The sequence below is a fragment of the Botrytis sinoallii genome (assembly GCF_014898435.1).
Source record: "Botrytis sinoallii strain Bc 23 chromosome Unknown BSIN_030, whole genome shotgun sequence".
In the NCBI taxonomy this organism is placed as follows: Eukaryota; Fungi; Ascomycota; class Leotiomycetes; order Helotiales; family Sclerotiniaceae; genus Botrytis; species Botrytis sinoallii.
In genome coordinates this window covers 517,323-538,645 of record NW_024066057.1, presented here as the reverse complement: position 1 = coordinate 538,645, position 21,323 = coordinate 517,323, and the positions used below count along the sequence as shown (strand labels likewise).

At 41.9% G+C, this 21,323-nt stretch overlaps 5 protein-coding genes across 5 annotated transcripts; 3 read left to right on the top strand and 2 right to left on the bottom strand.

Moving 5' to 3' along the window:
- Window positions 1-2,912: 2,912 nt before the first annotated feature.
- Window positions 2,913-3,393, top strand: EAF02_011229 (uncharacterized protein; the record flags this gene model as incomplete). Its single annotated transcript, XM_038907275.1, has 2 exons — window positions 2,913-2,968; window positions 3,165-3,393. 2 exons carry the CDS (start codon window positions 2,913-2,915, stop codon window positions 3,391-3,393), a joined length of 285 nt encoding a protein of 94 aa, XP_038753019.1.
- Window positions 3,394-7,950: 4,557 nt separating this feature from the next.
- EAF02_011228 (uncharacterized protein) lies at window positions 7,951-8,775 on the top strand (the record flags this gene model as incomplete). Its single annotated transcript, XM_038907274.1, has 2 exons — window positions 7,951-8,000; window positions 8,535-8,775. The coding sequence occupies 2 exons, from the start codon at window positions 7,951-7,953 to the stop codon at window positions 8,773-8,775; spliced, it is 291 nt and encodes a 96-aa protein (XP_038753018.1).
- An 896-nt stretch (window positions 8,776-9,671) lies between these two features.
- On the bottom strand, window positions 9,672-11,813 carry EAF02_011227 (uncharacterized protein; the record flags this gene model as incomplete). Its single annotated transcript, XM_038907273.1, has 2 exons — window positions 9,672-10,065; window positions 10,141-11,813. 2 exons carry the CDS (start codon window positions 11,811-11,813, stop codon window positions 9,672-9,674), a joined length of 2,067 nt encoding a protein of 688 aa, XP_038753017.1.
- A 3,142-nt stretch (window positions 11,814-14,955) lies between these two features.
- Window positions 14,956-17,856, top strand: EAF02_011226 (uncharacterized protein; the record flags this gene model as incomplete). The annotated part of the gene is made up of 7 exons (XM_038907272.1): window positions 14,956-15,768; window positions 15,818-16,517; window positions 16,591-16,863; window positions 16,917-16,959; window positions 17,045-17,255; window positions 17,413-17,670; window positions 17,764-17,856. The coding sequence occupies 2 exons, from the start codon at window positions 14,956-14,958 to the stop codon at window positions 16,358-16,360; spliced, it is 1,356 nt and encodes a 451-aa protein (XP_038753016.1). The 3' UTR covers window positions 16,361-16,517; window positions 16,591-16,863; window positions 16,917-16,959; window positions 17,045-17,255; window positions 17,413-17,670; window positions 17,764-17,856.
- Window positions 17,857-18,726: 870 nt separating this feature from the next.
- EAF02_011225 (uncharacterized protein) lies at window positions 18,727-19,570 on the bottom strand (the record flags this gene model as incomplete). Its single annotated transcript, XM_038907271.1, has 3 exons — window positions 18,727-19,108; window positions 19,159-19,269; window positions 19,329-19,570. The coding sequence occupies 3 exons, from the start codon at window positions 19,568-19,570 to the stop codon at window positions 18,727-18,729; spliced, it is 735 nt and encodes a 244-aa protein (XP_038753015.1).
- Between the last annotated feature and the right edge of the window lie 1,753 nt (window positions 19,571-21,323).

Sequence of the window (21,323 nt, the reverse complement as noted above, 5' to 3'; positions counted from 1 at the left end):
TATAAGACAGGAACTAGTTCTTTGGGCAATCCAGACACTAGTTTCTTTGGGAATTGATTCAATTTCCCGATTGACTGATCGCGAGTCCTCCGATACACTTGCAGCTCTATGTGACAGATCTCCATAGTGTCTTCTCTATCCCAATTAAAGACATGAATTCGCTATTGTTTCCTTGCCGACAATTGAATTTAATTGGTGGTCGTGTGGCAGTACAACGATTAAGAAGCTAATTTCAAGGTATGATAAGGATACTGTTGGTATCACCATGGGGATGGTGGAAACAATATACCACTATGGTTCACACTGTTGTAATATTGCTTGAGGTGTTAAAAGCTAATAAGGTTACGAAACGTATAATGCTGTAGTGCCGAGGCGCTAGTGCGGCCACATGATCCCTTTCCCAACAGATACACTAAACCTATTTAGTCGAGCTGACCGAAATTTCGGTCGGCTCGACCTTTTGAGAGTTCTTCACATCAACCTTTATAAATAGTACATGATGATTTACAGAATGAAAGCATTTTCGAAAATGTGAAATACGCCAATCTTCAATGCAAGTGCAGTATTCCCCAAGATGAGAAATCTAAGTTGAAACCGGTTGACTCCGTTTCTGAGTTATCATTTCGTCAACTAAATTTCTTAAGAATTTTGATACAAGATATTCGTTCAACATGGATGAAATATATACCAGTCATGTCAAGCTTCTTTGGATGTAACTATGAGAATATATCCTCCGAAAAAAAAAATCATGTTGAAAATGATACCTCGAGCGAAACACAATCGAATAGCGTGAGGTCCACGAAGAAGTTTTGAGAATACAGAATTCATGATAAAAAAGATCAAACATAAATCCATTTTGTTTTAATCCCATATCAAAAAATAGCAAATAGACTAAATTGCGCAATAAGTAGAAGAAACCTTGCCTTGTATTACATCTCTTCGATTTTCCTCTGCCAAGTTCGCGGAATCTCAAAGAATCGCGGCTTCTCGTATTCATAGCTACCTCCGAGACCCGAATACCTCTGTTCCATATGTAATGATGGTCAACAACTCTCAAGCTAGTGTTCATAAACAGCTTAACAGAGTAGCGACCGCCGGATATAGAATGGGTACCATGCTGGAGGAGTTCGATAAGACTTTTGATGGCAATACCAGGGGGGGTAACAATGATTTTAATGATCGGAGCAATACTGGCTCTTAAATTTGTTACTTGGACGATGCATTAGCCCAGGGATGACATGCGGAGAAGGGCAGTTAAATTAAAAATTTATAATAGGGCTCCGGCGGAGTAAGGAGATCACTTGTCGATTCCATAAAGCCCACGGCTATTGTGTCGAAATTCAAAAGCATTTATTAAGTTGTGGAGGGGTATAATTTTATTGAGTTGTCTGCTTTTGAGTGGAAAATGTCTTGTTAGGAAATAATACAAAATTTCCCCTTTAATTTCTCGCTTAAGCTTTTGTGAGACATCTACTCTTGAACTATCTCCAAAATTGTGGATTCGCTCAGTATTATGTGGCAATTATGAAATGGTGATAATCATATCGAGGTAAGCCAGAGAATCATAATAGATAACGTAGCATCCTTACGCAATCGTGTATGTAAGCTGCAGCTGCAGCCACAGGCATCAAAATGGAAAGCGGGGTTGGATCACGTGATCAATTCGAGGTTGAAGATTCGCTCATACACAAATGAACGTGATCCAAAAAAAAGCAACGGATAACAGTTATGATGCTTACCACCCTACAGGGAATTTGAAGCTGAATCTTTTCGATATAAACACACAAGCAAACTTCATATGTCAATCCCAGTATCATTGAATCCGCTCATTTACATCGTGAGAGGAGTGATAACATGCAGTGTTATGTACTCTCAAACACCGAAATGCTTAATTCAGCTGATTTCAAACTTAACTCTTATATTTTTTTGGCGGCTGCATAGTTCTTTTTACGTCGGATTTAATTCTTATATGTCTGTTGGAGGCGCTTGATGACGATTATATCGGGTTTTAAGTCTCGTATGTTTACTGTGCCAGTGTTTCGCTCAATCACCTTTAAGTCCGGAATTTCGCAAAGCAATTTGTAGTGGCATAATAAGCTATGCTAGTGACGGAAAGAAGAGGGCGCGTCGGAATTCTAAGCTGTGCGATAGATAGTTCTTATTCGTCAGTTTCTTAGGAGTTAAATGAATGTGTACATCTTCTAGAAATCCAATGGAGACAAGCTAATCCTAAACAAGTAGAAAATTTCCTCAAATTTCTCTGAAGAATGGCTCACCATTCATTCTATTTGTTCCGTGGACGCTTTGGCGCAAAATAAAGTTTTCTTGCCCTGCCTCCAAGAATCAAATCTTGGCAGCATGCAGCCTTAGTATACCAAACCCTGTCTTACCCATCCTGAGAATTGGGACATAATTGACCTCGATGACCCGAAACCCGTCTTACCTATCTTGGAGACAATTCCAGTCCCTACCTGTAATCAGTACCAGTCCCTTTCATTCCAGAGTTAAAAGGCGCATGCATTCACCTCAAAGAAGCAACTTGCACATATCTACCCTCTTGTGCACTTCTTCGGATCAAACAATGCCATGTACCATATCCGTTGCCAATTCTGCAGTTCAGAGGCGTATGGATGCATCTCGAAGTAGCAACTTGCATATTATCACCCTCTCGTACGATCCATTAAAACTATCAATGCCATACACCATACATCAACACCACCAGAAGAAAACAGATCGACTGTTGAAGCATGTTGAACAACTAGGCTCCCTAGAACGAAGATTATCATATAAATAGTCTTTCTTATCTCCAAGATGATATTCTCTTCACCCACAAGTTTCCTAATATTGTTATATTGCGAGACCACATGGAACATCTGGAGCTACATATACCAAGCATACATTACTAGATCATCATGTCAAATCTTTCTAAGAGTCCTGCGGTACTCGTTAGAGGCTCCGTCTCATCCAAGTGAGTTCACATTCCCATGGTGCTGGATTTAGCTCCAGAACTAGTCTCAAGTGACTGGCTTGTCGTTTCCGCTTGACTTACTCTATACCTTCCCGTGTTATGCCACTTCCTGCTACAAGTTAAAGTAACAGTTATGCGCAGTGGTATTATCAATTTCTATTCTGAGCTTCATCATTTAACAAATGTTTCTTCTTAGTCTCAACGTCACTGCCAACACTACCCATACCGAGCCCACCTATCTCCCCGCAAGCCGCGTTAGCTCCTACCTCACAGACCTCGATTATCCTGTTCCTCATGCAACGATCAGTCAACATCCCAAAACTGAGGCCAAGACTGTCGCCATTTCTGTGCCGAGAATGAAGAACAAGTTGCACGACTTCGATGCGACCTTTCACCACAACAATGATAATGGAAGTAGTAGCTAGAGGATATCGATATAGTTCCTGGGTATATTCCATGCAAGACAAAAACTGGATATCTCATTGTGTTGGAACTTAAGGAAGAGCTAAAGCAAAGTTGGATACACGGAATATGTAGTGAAATATCTTGGATTGGTTCAGAGACAAGTGGGCTTGACGAGAGGCAGTAACGGAATCTTTTTGGTATTCTGATTGGATATAGATTTGTTCTTAATTATGATAAAATTTTACAATACACTTAAAAATAGTCGCAATGGCTCTAAATTGAGTGAGACTCTATGAGAGGTAGAAATAGGGCCTTCTTGAATATGCACGATGCTAGAATAGTGATGGCTACTTGGCATGTACTTGGAGAGGTTACTCAAGAGATAGACAATCATTATCTTCAGATGAACAAAGGAAGCGTAATATATATCAATTAACAAGTCCCTTCGATTTCTGAATGCTCTATATGGACTAGTCATTTCATCTTATATCTACTCATGCAATATGTTTCAAGTGGATACCTGTATGGACTTTCGAAACAAAAGATAAAACGATCGCTTCTCATACAACAACCGAGCAAGAAATGATCAGAATAATTGTCGGAAACCCGACCTTCTCTCCATAGCTTCAGACTACTACTGCATTAGAAATTGGATACATTTATCATTCCTGCAATTCACAAAATACTTATAATACAGTACTCATCGGCCTCAAAATACAGTTTAAAAGAAAACAGGGGAAAGTATCTCGGCTCCTCCTTGTAAAATTCTGCGTCAAAAGCCAAGTCGCCGAAACAGCGGGTGTGACAAGTCCTGTATTTTGAATGGGGTCGAGTTATTTTTGCCTGACGGTAAGGCTGCAGGTGCAGAAGAATTGATGGGAAGATACAATTCGAGTGTGACCACAGCATCGGCCAATGCCCGAGATCATGTGAAGCGAAGAAAATTTTCCAACAGTGTTTGAATACCAATAAACCGTGGCATCGGAGTCCTCATTGTACAACCAAAGAACTGGGTTCCAAATGTCTTCATAACAAATACTTACATACCGCTCAAAACTTTGTCCAGATCGGCGACATTGCTGGTGACTCATGACTGAAAGAGTTATATACCACTATTAGGAGATTTTTACTCCGGGACGCAAGCACTGCGGAAAGAAAAACAGACACGCGTGGTTTGGAGAGGTGCAACCTCACTTGAAACATCGGATGAAGCCTCAGTACAAGGATCACATCTGACAACCACTCACTTGACTTAAATGACAGAAAATTTCTGCATGAGAATCTTTCCGTGAAGAACAAATTCGCCAAAATCAATCAGGTTGCCGAAAGACGTTTAACTACCTACCGATATACCTAGGTGCATACAGTATTCATGGACAGGACTTTGATGTTGGTAGCTTATCGTCTGATAATCAAAGACGCAGTAAACACCAATGAGGCTACTTGTGGCAATTAGATCCGCCTATGTTTTGAAGTCTTTGTAGAACCCGAGGTGACTGAAAATCTAGAACATGTTGTAGATTCGGGATTTCCATGACTCCAAGAAACCAAGAGGGAAGAGTTTATTCATCAGCTGGCCGCCTGTGCAAGCTTAGATCACTCTCCAAGTCCGCATTTGCCTAAGCGTCTTCTTTTTCTCATTTGGGATATTTGAGACTGAATATTATTGCTATTCATGGTTTAGTACTTGAAGTGAAATTTTCTAAGAAATAATAATAAAGAAATCAGCACTTGAGAAAAGAGAAGATAGTCGGCCTCATCGAAGATGTTTATTTGAAACTAGATAGAGTGAAAGTTGAGGTAAAATAGAAGTAAAGCATATACTGCCAAGTTGCAACTTAGGCCGACGTAAATGCCAACGAGGCCCAAGGCAAAATGTCAGATGATTCAGTGGCTATGTAAATGCTTTAAAGGGCGCATAATTCTCATAAAAGTCTTTTTGCAAAATAACTGTCGCGAAAATATTATGAGTAGTCAGAAACTTATTGTTTTCAGTGTGAAACTCAATATTTGTCGTGAATTTACCGACGAAGCAGCTGAATTGCATTCGCGGCCACCAATAATATTGCCCTAGAAAACATTTTTTATGTGCAGAATCTTAGTTGGCCCATGGACAGAAAGAAAACGTTAGACAATTTGAATCTCTATTATTAGTACCACAATTTAAATAATCCAATTTGTAAAATTCTCATGGGAAGCAGTTAAGTATTCTCTCATACTTGTCTAAAAGACAATCCCTGCATGAACTAAGTTTGGGAGTAACATTTACAAGCGACGGCGAATGCAAGCAAGCCTGTCTGTCTCTACATAACCGAAAAAAGCGGCGGAAATTGACCATCATTCAAAAGAACTTTAACAACTAAGATATTTTTTCGATTTAATATTAAATAATAAAAACACTCAATATCAATACGAAAAAGACTCAAATTTTCGTTTGCTTTTTTCAAATTTCAATATTTAATTTGAAAAGAATTTATAATCTATTAAAAAAGATCTTTGAAAGGGTACTCAATTTCCGCCGCTTTTTTCGGTTACGTAGAGCCTGTTATTGAAACGTCAGTTCCACTCACGGGTACCTGTCTAGGACCCGCAATTTCCGACTCACGGAAGCTACGTCTCTTACCCGACGACCAGGGACCATCGGATACCGGCAATACATTTCTCCTTATCAGCAGATCTAACGACCCGTGCCTAGGTACTTATTACCATCTGACACTGATTTGGTAACCTGGTAGGATCAATTTATCGACAGAAGTCGTATCGAAATAATTTCTTGTAAGTCTTCCTTAAAAGAATCTAGAGCTTTCACTGCGTCTTTGCAAATCTCATCTCAAGTATTAAATAGCAATTTTGTATCTGTGCGTGGTTCAAATGTATATGAGGGATGAAATGTCGCCGGGACAGCGAAACCTTATGTGAAGATCAACAATCTCTGTTGCGGATTTACTGGGCTCCAAAAGTAACAAGAATAAACCAACTTTAGAGAACCTATAAAAGTCGTGGCATCATTTTGTGGAGCTATGTAGTCAATAGAGCCACACGATCTCAGACAAGTCTTCGAGAGCTTCTCGAAGTCTGGGAACCGTTGCGTGGCAGAACTTAACACGATGAGAAACACCTTATCTAACCCTAGAGTCGTGGAAAGAACAAATGATTGGTCGCAATACTAGTGACTAGAACATGGGCAGGGCAGGGCAGGGGTAGCTAACAGCTGAAAAGATTCACAATTGCAATTATAACATCCATGGATGCTCGTAGCCTTACGGGTTTGAGCGTCGCGTAAATTATGAACCATAATTGATGATCTAGAATCAAAACCCCAATTTTTGTTGCGATTATAGGTTCAACTCGCGCGTAACACAATTTCTATGATCTGTATGTGACTTTCTAAATCAAAAAAAAAGCAATAAGAGGTCACCGAAAACTCCGGCGGACTCGGGTAAAATTCTTGGATTTTTTTTTTTGATAGCTTTAATATCATTTAGAGTTTGTACCCTTGTCCGTCGATCTTGATCTTGAGGATGCTGATGAACAATGAACAGAAATGACAGTGTCATCTAGGGTGTGCCCAACCCCTGCTTCGCCCCCAGAATCTGGTGCCATAACGGGATGAGCCTCTAAATACCGGGGTTCTGTTACTAGAATTATGTCACGCCGCTTAAAGAGTCCATACCCAGTCGTACAGAGAGACAAAAACTTCCACCCGTTCAGAGGTTTCTAGTCGGTTCCCAACTAATACACTACACCAACTTTGAAAACCCAGCGACTTTAAAATATTTTTAAAATACAACTTTTCAGAACATTTGATATATGAAATTGTAGAGCTAGATCAGGAGATTATTTCACTTTTTCAGAATTTTCAAATTCCTATTGGACTTAAAGCTGTACTCGATTATATAAACTTGAATTCCTTTCGGTTAGCGTTATAAAGTCGCTGGGGTTTTAAAGTTGATACTAGTGTACAATTTGACTTGAAGCCTCGTCAATTCAATTGCTTGATGTACGGTTACTCAATTGCAATTGTAATAGAATATCAAGATTTCTTATCCAACTCCTGATTCTCTGAATTAGTAGATTTATTATTCCTGAAAAAAACATTAAGAGTACTGATAACAATGATCTAGATGTATATTGATAAGATTATTAACTCAATATGAATTTACTCCTCAACTTTGTCAAAGTCCTGGTCTGAAAGAACGATTGATCAATTTGATATTAGATTTAGAAGAAAGATTTCCAGATACAGTATCGCTGCTTTATGGGTCGAACCCTTGGGGGGGTTGCAAGGATAAAATTAGCGCGACTCTTTAAGATTAGGTACTTACCCATGGTCACACTCGGTAAAGTACTGTAGGTAGGCATGCTTGCATACCTACCGACTTGATTTATTCGCCTACAATAAGTGCCGACTTTTCTGGTGCAGGTGGTGGATTATATAAAGCTCGCCATTTCGCTGCAATTATATCTTTTCCTAACTCATATCCTCAAGCTCAATTACCTTCTACAATATCCATATCCACCTCAAGACCACCGAGTTCCATCCATCATCACGTGAATATCCGTGAAACACCATCATCATGGCTAGCCAAACTTCCATCACTGCCGTCCAAGGCTCAATTACTTTTGAGTGAGTTAATACCACCTCTCTTTTCTTTTCCGACTTTCATGAGTTATCTCTCTTCAAAAAATCCACCAAAATCAATCCTCGTCTCTCATTCCACTTCCCGTTGCGCTCGTACTACATCTCTCGTATTGTACACTGAGCTTTCACACTTCACACTTCCATACTGAAGCATTGCTGTTCTTTCATGCATTCGTATCTCCCTATCCACTACTTCTTTCTCTACTTCTATCTCTTCCTGGGACCTTTTACTACTACTTAGTACACCCGTTCCTCACCCTCTCTCCTCAATTACTTCTACCTTTCTGTTGTGTCTCTCCAGTTGATGCAAACTGCTCTGCCATCTCTCTCTTTTCCGCATACAGCCCGTCATCATCTTGCATGACCCATGTATCCCGTTCCCCCTTGGCATACATACTTTACCTTTTCTCTTTCAACACCTTTCCGAATCAACAGCCACATCACATCCACCTCCTGTCCTGCACTTCCCTTTCAGACATCTGCCAACAACATGCACTAACATATACACCTCCAACACAGTGTCAACCTCCCTTCCTCTTCCACTTCCACAACTCAAACATCCCCAGCCGAACAATCCTCCCTCTCAAGCAACCGCACCCAAACCTACACCAATAATCCTCAACACTCTACCACCTACGCATCGCCTACCCTTGCGTACAACGGTGATCAGGCAGCAGCCACCCAGTACTACACCGCCGCTGCTAGAAACAGCATCCAAAACTTCGATGCGGCTTTCAACGGCAATGGCGGTGGGCAATAACTCTTGTGCTTGTACTTGTACTAGCACTTGCTATGCCATTTATCTATATATATCTGGATCAAGTGTACCACGCGCGAAGAAAGAGCTGGGATATCAGGGCTTGGAGCTTGGAGTTTGGAAACAGCATTGGAAACAGCAATGGAAAAGGAAACGGAAAGGACAGGACAGGATTGGATTAAAAAACAGGAACGATATAACGATATAATGATAAAACATAGGAACAAGGGTGGCTTGATGGGTGCGGTTAATGGTTCGAAAATAGAATGAGCTGATAAAACAATCGTTCAATAAAAAAATTTAATTGAACAACAGACGCGACCCCGCACTGACCAATGACGTGATGTGACACTGACACGCGAGCCCCTTGCAGTTTTAGTCGCGGTGCTTAATTCTGCCGCTGCGAAACCCTAAGGCGGTATAACCTCAATTGCGGGGTATTCCCCGCATCATGTTCCATTGCACAAACACAAGCTCCCACGGGTTCACCATGTTCAAGCACGAGAGATCTAATCAAAAATCAATGAAGGTGAAAATCAAAGCTGATTCCAAATAAATTAAGGTACTCTTAAAGATATAATATAATCTAAACCTCGTACATAACTAATACATAAAGCTACTTAAGAAAAAACATCCGTTAATCCATCGTTATATTTTCCTCATACATTGTTTCTCATATCTTTATCTTATCTAAACCCTAGTTCTACCCCAAGAAAAAAGCTTCAATCTTAACTCAAAACCAAAATCAAGATCTAAAAAAACCTAAAAGAACAAAATGAAAGAATCGCATCTAATCCTCCCCTTTCCCCCACATTATCTCAATCTCTCCTCGCCAACAACACTAGCGTACACGCCTAAATTTCAAGAATATTTCCTCTTAACAAATGAAGAAGAGAAGCCTAAGCGTCAATCATCCTCAAAGTCCCCATTCTTGGCGCCAATTGTGGCGCCATTTCTCTAGAGCTCAACTTTGTCTTGGTGATGACCACATCGTCAACCAATACCATACCATCGCTCTCTCCTCTACACTCGGTATAAATCTGTACCTTGGCATCTGTCTTGCCAACCAAGTTCTTCTTGGGTTTGTAGACGAGTGTGTTCTTCTTCCATTTACCCTTCTTGAGAGGGGTGGGAACGGAGCAATAACTATCTTTGTTAACACAGATTTGGAGCCAGCAGTCGCGGGACTTGGCAGCTTGACCCCAGGCTGTGACGGTGAGGGACTTGGTGGTGGGACAGATGGTGGTGGTTTGTTGGATGAGAGACAAGAAGTCTTGAGTCATGGTTATTTGGCTAGGGGGTGAATGTCAGTTTGGGGTTTCCTGGAAGAGATGAATGAGGACAGGAGAAGAGGAAGGGAATACTTACAGGTAAGAGTTACCAGTATGAGCAACTGCAGGGTTGTTGATAACAACGTTACTCTTGGCGTTGGCAATACCATCACTTCTAGGTGCCCATGGAGACAAAGATCCGGATTCAAATCCACCATTTGTGATTGTTGCCGCTGGGCAAGTGGAAGTGGTGCTAGAACTCGAACTTGAGGAAGTACGGGTAGAGAATGAAGATGGAGCAGCAGAGGAAGTTGGTAGAATTGAGGAGGACTCGGCCGAGGAGGAGAATAATGTACTGCTGGGAAGCTCAGAGGTAGTGGAAGAGCTTTGAATTTCAGTGGTGGAAGCGGCTGAAGTGGTGGGGAGCACAGTACTTGGGATGGTACTGGATTCTGAGCTAAGGACTAAAGAAGATTCGGAGGTGATGGAAGCAGCTGAAGTGGTGGGGAGCACGGTACTTGGGATGGTGCTGGATTCTGAGGCGATTATCGAAGAAAAATCGGAAGTCGTGGATGCTAAAGAGCTACTTGGCTGAGCACTATTCGAAATAGTGCTAGATTCTGGAAGTACAGATGAGGCAACTGATGATTGCTCAGCTGTAGTTGAGGGGGCATTTGTAGCTTGGCTGGTGGATTGTTCAACATTGCTGGAAGGTGGTGCTGACGAGCCGATAATTTCACTGGATGAGATCGAAGATCCCACACTACTGGTTGGTACAACACTGGTGAGAGCTGGCTCAGATGTGGATATAGCACTGGATGAGACCGATGACTCAACAGTGGTTGGTACACCACTGGAAGATATTGAAGGTTGAATAGTACTTGATTCAGCAGAAGAGAAGCCAGAAGTGGTTGGGATAGCAGTGGAAAGAGCAGCTGAAGTTGTTGGCTCAATAGTACTTTGACCGGATAAAACTATAGAAGAAACGGCAGATGAACTTGTTGGAATGTTCGAAGAAGTTTTAGAAATTGCAGAAGTACTAGCGGTTCCACTGGATGAGACTACACCGCTGGAGGACGCTATAGTCGAAGACGCGACATTCGAAGATGATGCAATTGAGGATCCAACATTTGAAGTTGTTCCAGGAACTTCTGAGGATAGAGGAATGCTGGAGCTAACTGTGGCTGATTGAGATGCCAAAGAAGAGGACTGTAAAATACTGGATAAAACTCCAGAAGAGCTTGCGCTAGCGGATGCCGAGGCCGAAGCAGATTGGCTTGGAACGGTTGAGGAGGCAATACTGGATACTTCGGAAGGTAAAGAAGATCCTTGACTCGAGGCAATCGAAGAAGGAGCAGCCGAAGAAGTGACACTAGCTGATGCAGATCCGGGAATCGTGCTAGAAGCAACAGAAGAAATGTCACTTCCGGAAGATTGAACCGATGAGGAAGTAGCTGGCGATGAGCTAATAGTGGAAGATGATACAGCCGCAGGAATAAGTTGGTAAGCGACGATTGAAGGTGGGCCGTTACGTCGTGAGAATCTTTTGGCAGGTGAATTTCCTCCACAAGACTGCGATGGATCACCTGGACATGGGAAGTTGCAAATACCTTCTGTTTGACCGAGATTGAATCCATTTGAACAATAACAATGACCTGGTTCAATACCCATGTATGTGAATGGACCCCCATTATTCGCAGTGAAACAGAACAATGCACAGCTAGCGGGGGTGTCAGTAACAGTTGGAGAACTGTTGTTATTGACAGGCATGGGAGGTGGAGTCAATGGGAAACCATCGAAGGTAGAATCCAAGAAACAACCTATTTCCTCGTATACACCGGCAGCAGTAACAATGGATGGAACTTGAGTTGGTCCAGTAATTGATGTTCCAGTAGTGGTAGCACTGGAGCTAGCTGCGGGAGTTGAGGATATAACGGCACTGGAGCTAATTGCAGCAGAAGAAGCAGCACCGCTGGATACAGCAATGGTAGAAGTTGGTACAAACGAAATTATCGAGCTACTAGGTGCCAAAGTAGACTCGGAGCTCGAAACGGAAGTTACTGGAAGTGAACTCAAAGTTACTGTTGGTTGTGAGCTGAATTCAATAGAAGATGAAGATCCTGGGACCGTGGAGCTTATAGCGATGTAAGATGAGACCGAGGATGTACCACTTTCAAAGGCCGAGCTAGCGGCTGAAGATACGGATGAGGTTTCTTCGGATACAGTTGAGCTAGCAGATGGCGATACTGTTTCGGACAAGGTTGCACTTGAGACAGTAGGGACGCTTGAGCTGGATTCTAGACCAGTTGATGAGCTAGCAATTCCAGAAACACTGCTAGATTCTACTGCAGAAGTAGAAACTACTGGAGGGGTAGAAGTTGCAGATGCTGAAGCAGATCCAGAACTTGCCGAGGTATCCGAAGTAGATGCCGATTCTGATAATGGTGGGCTACTGGAAGCGGATGCCGAGTACGTGGCAGTCGTGGAAATAACTGAACTTCCGGAATTTGATGCTGACTCAGAAATAAACGAAGATGATATCAACGGAATCGATGAACTGGAAATTCCAGATGACAGAGTAGATACACCGGTTTCGATAGCCGAGCTTTGGGAAAGAACGGCTGAGCTGGAAATTGTTTGCACGGAAGAGCTAGCAGCTACAGTTGAAGAAGACTCGATTGATATACTGGTACTACCTGGGAGCGAAGAAGTCTCGAAAACAGTGGAAGTCCCAACCGAGGATTCAGTTGGGACAAAGGTAGAAAGTGATGCAGTGCTACCTGGAAGCGAAGATGTCTCAAGAGCGGTCGAAGTCTCAACAGTCAATTCTGTCGATAATGCGGTTGAAGATTGGACTGGTAATTCAGAAGTAGCCACAATTGAGGAGAGAACATTTGATGAAGTTGCTACAATCCCAGAGGAGATTGAAGAGCTATCACTAACAGGATTTGACGTACTAGCAGCTGCCGAGGAGGATCCTGGGGCGGTGGAGAGAACATTACTGCTGGTAGGAACAGCTTCGGAGGATAAAGTACTGCTAACCGAAATATATATTGAGGATAATTGCGACTCCGAAATACTGAAAGTGGGGAGTACCGAAGAAGGAAGTATCGATGAGAGGCTTGATACAACTGCGGAGCTCGGAAGAGTTGGAAGCACACTTCCTTGGGACGAGACAGGACCAATTGATGAAGAGGGGCTTCCTGAACTACCGGGAATCGACGTAGATTCTGGAGGATTACTACCGGAAGAAGTTGGCTCTGAGGCACTGCTAGTCGTAGCAGGATTCGAAGTCGATTGGCTGGAGACAATTGGTGCGGTAGTGGTTATCGATTCAGGTCCTGCACTGGATGTAGGGAAAGCTGAAGATGATGCAACAGTGGACGATGGCGCAGCTGAGCAAAAACTTGGATAAACAGTGACTGTCACTGGAGGTGGACAATTTGCCTGACGGGGTGCAAGATCCAAGTGTTGAGGATTACGACCCTCTAATTTGATGCTTGCACTTGCAACACCAAATGTGGCAGCAAAGAATAACGAATCTCTTAACGAATGTGGTGCCATGATTGCTTTGAGCAGAACGATTGATGCTTAAAGGATGGCGTTGACGAACCTCCAGAAGGATGGAGGGTTTAAATGCAAAAGATGGACAATTAATGATGAGAATGAAGGAGGAGTAAGAAATGGAGCAAGGCAGAGAGTATTGAAATACTAAACAATTGAAAGCTCGGGAAAATTCTTGAAGCCACCAAGGGGCAAGAGAAAGCCCGTATGTTTCTTAAAAAAGATACAGGCAAATGAAGTTGATTCAGACCAGCTTGGAGAAAGATGGCCGAGGAATATCGATCATGGAAAGAAAGCGCAAACAAGAATAGAGTGATGCAGGCTTTCGAGGAAGGAACACAGGAGTTGTTAGTAAGACATACAGAATAGTCGATAAGCAGGTCTCAAAAAAAAGATTTGAGTAGAGGATTTGTTTTTTCTCAATCGCGCCACCAATAAAAGAATACTTGGAACATCTGAATATATGTAAGGGCGTAAAGATAAGATTTCTTTGCCCGAAAGATAGCTTTCAGCCCATGATTTCCGTGAGATGCATCGAGACAATATTCTACGATCAAAATATGTATGTAGAGTGTGGCATACAACATTATAATAGACATTCTCGACATGAATGGAGGAAGGAGACACGCATCGAGTATTCCCCCAAGTATCAGTGGAAATGATATTTCAAATGCTTTGTTTTCCGCTAGGACTGGTCAAAATGACCTACAAGTCTTCTTTTGAGACATTTGAATGTTTGAATCTAGGTATCTTGAACAATAAATCAGGCAAACAGTTTTTCAAAGAACATAAGTGAAGGAACGACCAACTCAATTCTTAATATCATCTGACCAAAGATCTCGTGACCACGTGTTTTCATGGATATTTCTTTTAGAATTTGACAGTTAACATCGCGTTTTTTTTTCTTCTTGAACTCGCGAGCGCGATGACAATCCCACCTCACCCACATGAAATAATTTCTTTTGTTGTTATCAAGGTTTCAGAGTGATAAGAGAGGCAACCAACGTGTTGGTTTCTTTTCCCACTCACTAAGTATCGCAATTCCCCATATTCTACTATTCTTCATTTATTGGATTCAATTGAATTTGGCTCAAAAGTTTTATCGTGCGCATCGGTTCTTCTTCTCATCACTCGTTTGTCCAATTCATTCCAAACATTTGAACGATCGTGAAATCCTCAGAATATCCACGAATCGTCCTTCTGTTGCCCTTAGTTCTTCTTCTTAAGGCCTTAACTCATGTACAAATCATCCTTCGACTTCGAAGTTGTTCTTTGATCCATCACATTTTGTTGTCGATCTTTCGAGTTGTCAAATCAGGTGGAAATTAAAGATCTGTATCAAGCCACAATGGCTGACCTTGATATTAAATTTCTGTTACAACAGAAGAAGGCTGAAAAACTCAAAGCTTTGGAAGCAGCTAGACCTATGGTACCGCCGGCTCGGGACGCAAAATATGTCACAGCCAAGGAAGGACATGATGGCGAATTTGAATCAAACATCAATTCTGATTCAGACAATGAGACATCCGCCAATACAGCCTCGCCTCAAAAGCCATTTGGAATTGATCATGAACCCCAAAGTGGACCTTCGACCAATCCAAAACCTCTGAGGAAGGACGAGCTTTCACAATCATCTACTATACTCATATCAATCGAACCCGACAAGCGACGATTCTTTCGCCCCCTAGCAGACGCCATCACATCATCTAGTGGCGACCAGCTCGGTAAGATACTTTTCCGTTTATGTGTCGAGTATCCCGATGCTAGAGCAGTGGTTGAATCTTTGCTTGCCGATACTATCGATGAAGGCATCATTGAAAATCCACATCCATTACTTCGAAGAAGCTCAAACTCGAGAATCGAGCAATCCTCAAATAAGATTTCACCTATCAAGAAAGCCTTGAAAAATCCGTTTTTTCCAGTTGCATTAAACAATAGCAATCAAAGAGAGGAACAAGGGCCACTTATCGCGAAATCTGCCAGAGATGACCCAGAATCACCACCAGCAGTACTTGCTGTTGTGAATCCGGCCAGAAAACTGCCATCAGTCCCTCAAACCTCTATCTCTCTACTTAGCTCAGCGGTCAGCGAAAAGCGTAAACGGGATGAACCTGCAGATGCTTCGATTGTCTCTCAGTCGCGGAAGAAATCAAAATCACATGTAAGTGGTTCTTTGAATGAAAGGCAGGCTTATATACTAACAGAGACAGTTTGTCATTCCTAAGCATTCAAAGAGGGATATCCCATTGAGCGAAAATAAAGATACAAATCCACGATCCGAGTCGCTGGCTTCAAACTTTCCAAGCACCTCCGAACGCTCCAAAACCAAGCCTATCGAAGCTTCGCAATCTCTTTCTGATTCCGGTAACAAAATGGGTGTTGGAGAAGATCCGTCTGATAAATGCAGTTGTTCGATTTGTCATCAAGAATTTAGTAAGAAAAATCTGGAGCGACATATGAGAGGTATACATAAAACAGAAGGGGAGCCATTCGGATGTTCGCTTTGCACCAAAAAGTATGCTTTTCGGGACTATCTTTATCGCCATCTGACCTCTTTTCATACAAATGGTTTGAAGTGTATTGCTTGTGGACTTTTATATTCAGATGATAACATTTTGAATACGCACATGAGGTCTGTACATGGTGTACAGGCAGTGGAAGATAAAAGGATCAAGGAATCTCCAACGGCACTAAACTCTGTTAAGAAGCAGGTCCGTTTCCAAGAGGATTCGATGAAATTGCGGAAGTCTTAAATTACCGGACGATTTCGGACAACCATTTAATTCGAATCGACTATACAAGATCATTTTCAATTGGACTCTACGTTTACATCCACTATACACCAATAATATGACTGATTCTGGTAGCCCCGGTGGTTTGAACGTCGCATATATTCGTGTACATGAATCTGTTTTATGGTTTTCAGTAAGGTCGATCAAAATACGGAAGCGCAGTACGCGATCCCAGAAATAGCCGCTTACATCCAAGGTGACTCTCACTAAGTCAAACGATAGTCTGTCTATCTAGGTATCCTTTCCTCTTTCGATCACGATCCGTCATCATGATCAACCACTACTGGGCACTTAATTCATCGTACGCGTTTCCGATAATCCATCATATTTGATGTGTCAGGCTGCAGATAGAGGCTCGAGATGGGCAGGGTTCGTGATGTACGGCTGCGGCTACGGTCATCGAAAACTGCCAATAACAAGCACGATCGTGGAATAATTGGGATTTCATGTTGTGAGCTTATGTGGTGTGTGTCGCAACCGCGCTTGATAGTGTAACCGCTGCTTATCACCGGAATAGTGGTGACTAATAAATGACAAGCCAACGGTACACAATATTGAGGGTGTGCATACAAATTTCATTACTTGTGAATGGTGATTTGTGAATGATTGTTTGTTTTCTTTTCTGACATTGACTGATTGAATTAGTATTGGGAGCTTGCTGGTGTCGCCGGTTTGAATTCCATTCGGTAACGGTTCTTTCGATTGAAAACCGGCGGTAAAAAATTCTCTTTTGTCATTGCGGTCGCCAAATCTCATTTTAGTTGCTTCTCACACCTGATGAAGGTATGTGTGTGTGAATTGCTGTTCTTAGATCAATGAAATAAGGCAACGGAATATAAGAATCTCATATAAACAGGTATTTGCCATTGCATTTCTTACCTTTCCTCTCTGTTCTTCTGTACAAGTTTCCTGTTTCCTGTTTAAATCTAAGCATCTTTATCTCCAATTCTCTTTCTTCTTCTTTGGCCTTCTCACCAAGGTCTTCTGTATTGACGCTCTTCTTCACCCCATAGCCCTTCCGATTCTTCACTGTCTGCCTCTACTTTCACTTTTTCTTTTACCTTGCCCACCCACACATTCTCTTCCCGCTATATTTGCTGTCTTGTACCTGTAGTATACAAAGACAGATCAGTTTTCGACCATCATCCTAACACTCGCACTTTGTCCTCACATTCCTACCCAGGAAAAAGATATCAAACCCTCCCAAACATGCCAGGAAGCATCTACTCGAAAAGCTGGTCCGCAACAGCTGTGGATGGTAGCGTGACTGAGTATGTACTTTCTCTTTCCCTTCTTTCCTACTACTTCCTGTTATGCAATCCATCACCTATTTTCCTGGCAATGGGGCTAATCCAAAATGCTAGATTCAATAAAGAGCAAAACCATGCATCGAAAAGCGCACAAAAGGAAGAGGCGCTGAGAGAACAGAGGTTGAGAAACTTTCGTTCTGAAAGTGGGAGAGAGGCATCCTGGAGTTCGGTTAATAGGAAAGGGTTTGCTGGTGGTGAGGGGGATAGGGAGGGGACGAAGACTCAACAATCTAGCTGGCGTGAGGATGGGAGATACGGGCTTTCTTTTGAATGGAAAGAGTTTTTGTTTTTGTTTTCTGATAGTAGGGGTGAAACGGTGTATAGCTGAAAAGACAGAGAGATGGTAGGCTTTGGTATCGCTTCATTTTGCTTCGCTTCGGTTCTAATAATCTTGTTTCCTATTTTTCATGTTCTGTATTCGTATTTTTTTTATGATTTCAATGCGAGCTTATCTCAAATTTTGTTTCCTTTGCTTTAATGCGCTCGATGCGCCAGTCGATGGAATAGCAGTTTTGGGAGAGAACCTAGTGAGATATCCGAATCGCTCCTGGCATGAACGGCCACTCACGTGATAGACGGAGAAATTTGAGCACTTGATAGAACACTAGATTCCACGGTAAGCTTGAACTTTGGGGGGTTGAATGATTTTGAAATGTCAAGTGGGATATGAGAAACTGTCAATTTTCGAGTTCAACTTGAGACATTGAAGAGTGGTGTAAGGTTCAGATATATTCGTTCGATGGATGATCATATGGGAATCGGGATTTCTTCCCGTCACATGCCGCTATTCCTTCCAATTATTGTAGTAATCTAAGAGTTAGCTGCAACCTTGAGCCCTATAATCACATAAGACCACCATGATGAGCATGGGTTAGACAATAAACTTTTCATTAAATTGAAGTGACGTGATTACATGCCAACGCCTTCATCAAATATCAAACATCAAACATTACACAGGGAAAAGCCAGAATACTCCCAGAGTATAGCCCCCATTATTCATAAGTCAAGACATCCAGTCTAGAAAGTAGCTGCTGCAAGATTGTTTGCGAAAGCAGATGGAATGAATGGAACGTTCGCAGCGCCGAAATCAGTCGACTCAAGAGCAGTTTGAGCAGCAGTAGGTAAAGATTCCCAGGCAATCATAGGTTGTTGTCCGCCAACAGTACTAGTAAGGCCCATTGAATGATCGATAGGCCAGATGCTTTCGTACTTGATGAGAGGGCTGGTACCGGAAAGGGAATAACCATCGGTGGAACAATCCCAGCCTCCATGGGCGGAAGGACAGACGGCTACGATGTTGCTGGCGGTTGTGGCGGTTGAGCTGGAAAGCCAGACGATTACACCTTCCCAGTCGTGACGGTGACCAAGACCGGCTGAGGGCTCATCTTTTGGCATGTACCTAGGATTGTGTTAGTTTAGATCTTTAAGGGCGAGCTAGAGAGAACTTACCAGGAGTACATGATACCGTAGTATGATCCGCTTTGTGCTCCTCGGACGTATACTTGACCGGTACTACTGCTGCATTCACCATTGCTACTGCCAGTTGGTGACAAACCACCACTAAGAAATGTTAGAGACTTGATGAAAATGGTGCGGAAGAGAAAACTATAAGAACATACCCTGTGTTACCCGATGCATCGACTGCAGGGAATGGTACGCAGCCATTGACTATCTTAAGATATGGTTGATATGTCTCATAAACTGTTCCTACTGTCCCGCTGGGAACGGTTTCGGGAAATCCCACAACGGCATCGGAATTGATGACGGCCCGAGATTCAAGCTGTGATGGTGTAGGGATGGCAACGACTGTAGATGCCAAAACCGAAAGGGAAAGTTGTAGTGATCTTGAGAAGGCAACCATGATGAAATATGTCTGGATATCCCTTGCAATTGAGAAGAAAGAGAATGATCGACGAATGTAAGAAGGACTTCTGCAGCCAACAGGAAAGAATATGGAGGATTCATATAACTACATTTCTAATCTTCGGTATCTATACCCTGGATTGATCTGGGGATACCGATTAAGAACACAGACCCAGCCGCTCACTATTCAAAGTTCATCACTATCCGGATTCCATATTCATGATAAATACCCGCTTGGATATATCCCCAATCGGAAAAACTTCTCTGGGCACGTTTCCATTGGTCGTTGAAGATTGGCATTTATCACTCGTGATAAGTATTCCCATGTATTACCTACTACATTCTACAAGAGGAAACACAAGACCGAGAAAAAACGTGGTGATTCTTCACGTTGTAGAAGTACCGTGTGGATGATAAATCTCGGAGACAATAGATTGTAAGCGGGTCTCAAATCGGCTTGAATGTAATAGGAAGGAGAAGCGAAGGTGATATATCGGCTTGGATATTCATCAGCCTTGGTTTTGCCGGATGTGGACATACTCCCGGTGGACGGTTGAAGGGTGGGGTATGGGGGTTTTCTTCCGTGCATGGAAATTGAAAGCTTATGTGTAGGGTTGGAAAAAACATATCAAATTATTTGAATGTATTCGTCAACAAATTATAATATATAATATTAGTCAAGCAAAATATATATCGATTTTCCCTATATATTATATTTGAAATAAAAATTCGGTTGGATTTTGATTAGATTATTCGAAAATAACTAAAATCATATGATTTAGTATATCACATGATTCATATCATATAATATAAATATCGTTTAAATCCATAATAGTTTTTTAACCACCCACCGAAGAATGCCTTCGAATTTACCCCACTTTTATTCATCCTGAGGGTTTAATTGGCTAGAAAAACACATACATAACCTTAGCATAATATTTTATATTGCTTAAAAGATGTAATAATATAGAATTATATAATCATCCTCCAATTGTATAATTTGCCCAACCCTACTTATGTGTGATTTAAGCCAGTTGGCGGATTGTATCTTTCCACGGTGTAGTGAGTACCGATGGGGTTGCTGATCGCTTACCCCTTACAGTAGGTCACACCCTCATCATCAAATGAAACGATTGGGGAATGAAGCCATTTTTGAAAGTTAATCGTGTACGGGTATGCAAGAAGCGGTATACCGGCTGTTTATGGAACAAAGTGATAAATTAAAGCTTGACATCGATTACAAATTGTCGAAGCTCATTAGAGGGTAATGTTTGGGTAATATTTGGTGTCGGTGCTTTGTAGATATGTTTGAACGCGTGCATGTGAAGTGACTTGCAAAAGTGGATTGAGAGGGGTATGACCAATCGGGCACGGATCAGGGTTATAGTATCACGTGATGACACCCTCTCCCCTCCATTTCACTCCATTCAAGTTTGTCACAACCATCACATATATTTGTTGAGGTTGAAATCCATCTTGGACTCATCACCGCTTGCTTTAATAGAATTCTCATTGCAGCATTACTAAAGTATTAACCCTTCAGATCATAGAATTCCATCTGATTGATGTGGCTACGGAGCCTGTTCTGAACTATACGACAAAACACTCTTTTGCGATTCGGCATTCTTGAATGTTAGATCAATCTTGAAAGATTCAAGTACTTTGGAAAATCTGTATAAGAGAGCTATAAAGCTTCTATTTAGAACTTACAAATACCAAGATGTTGATATTTAGAGAACTTCTCTTGTCTA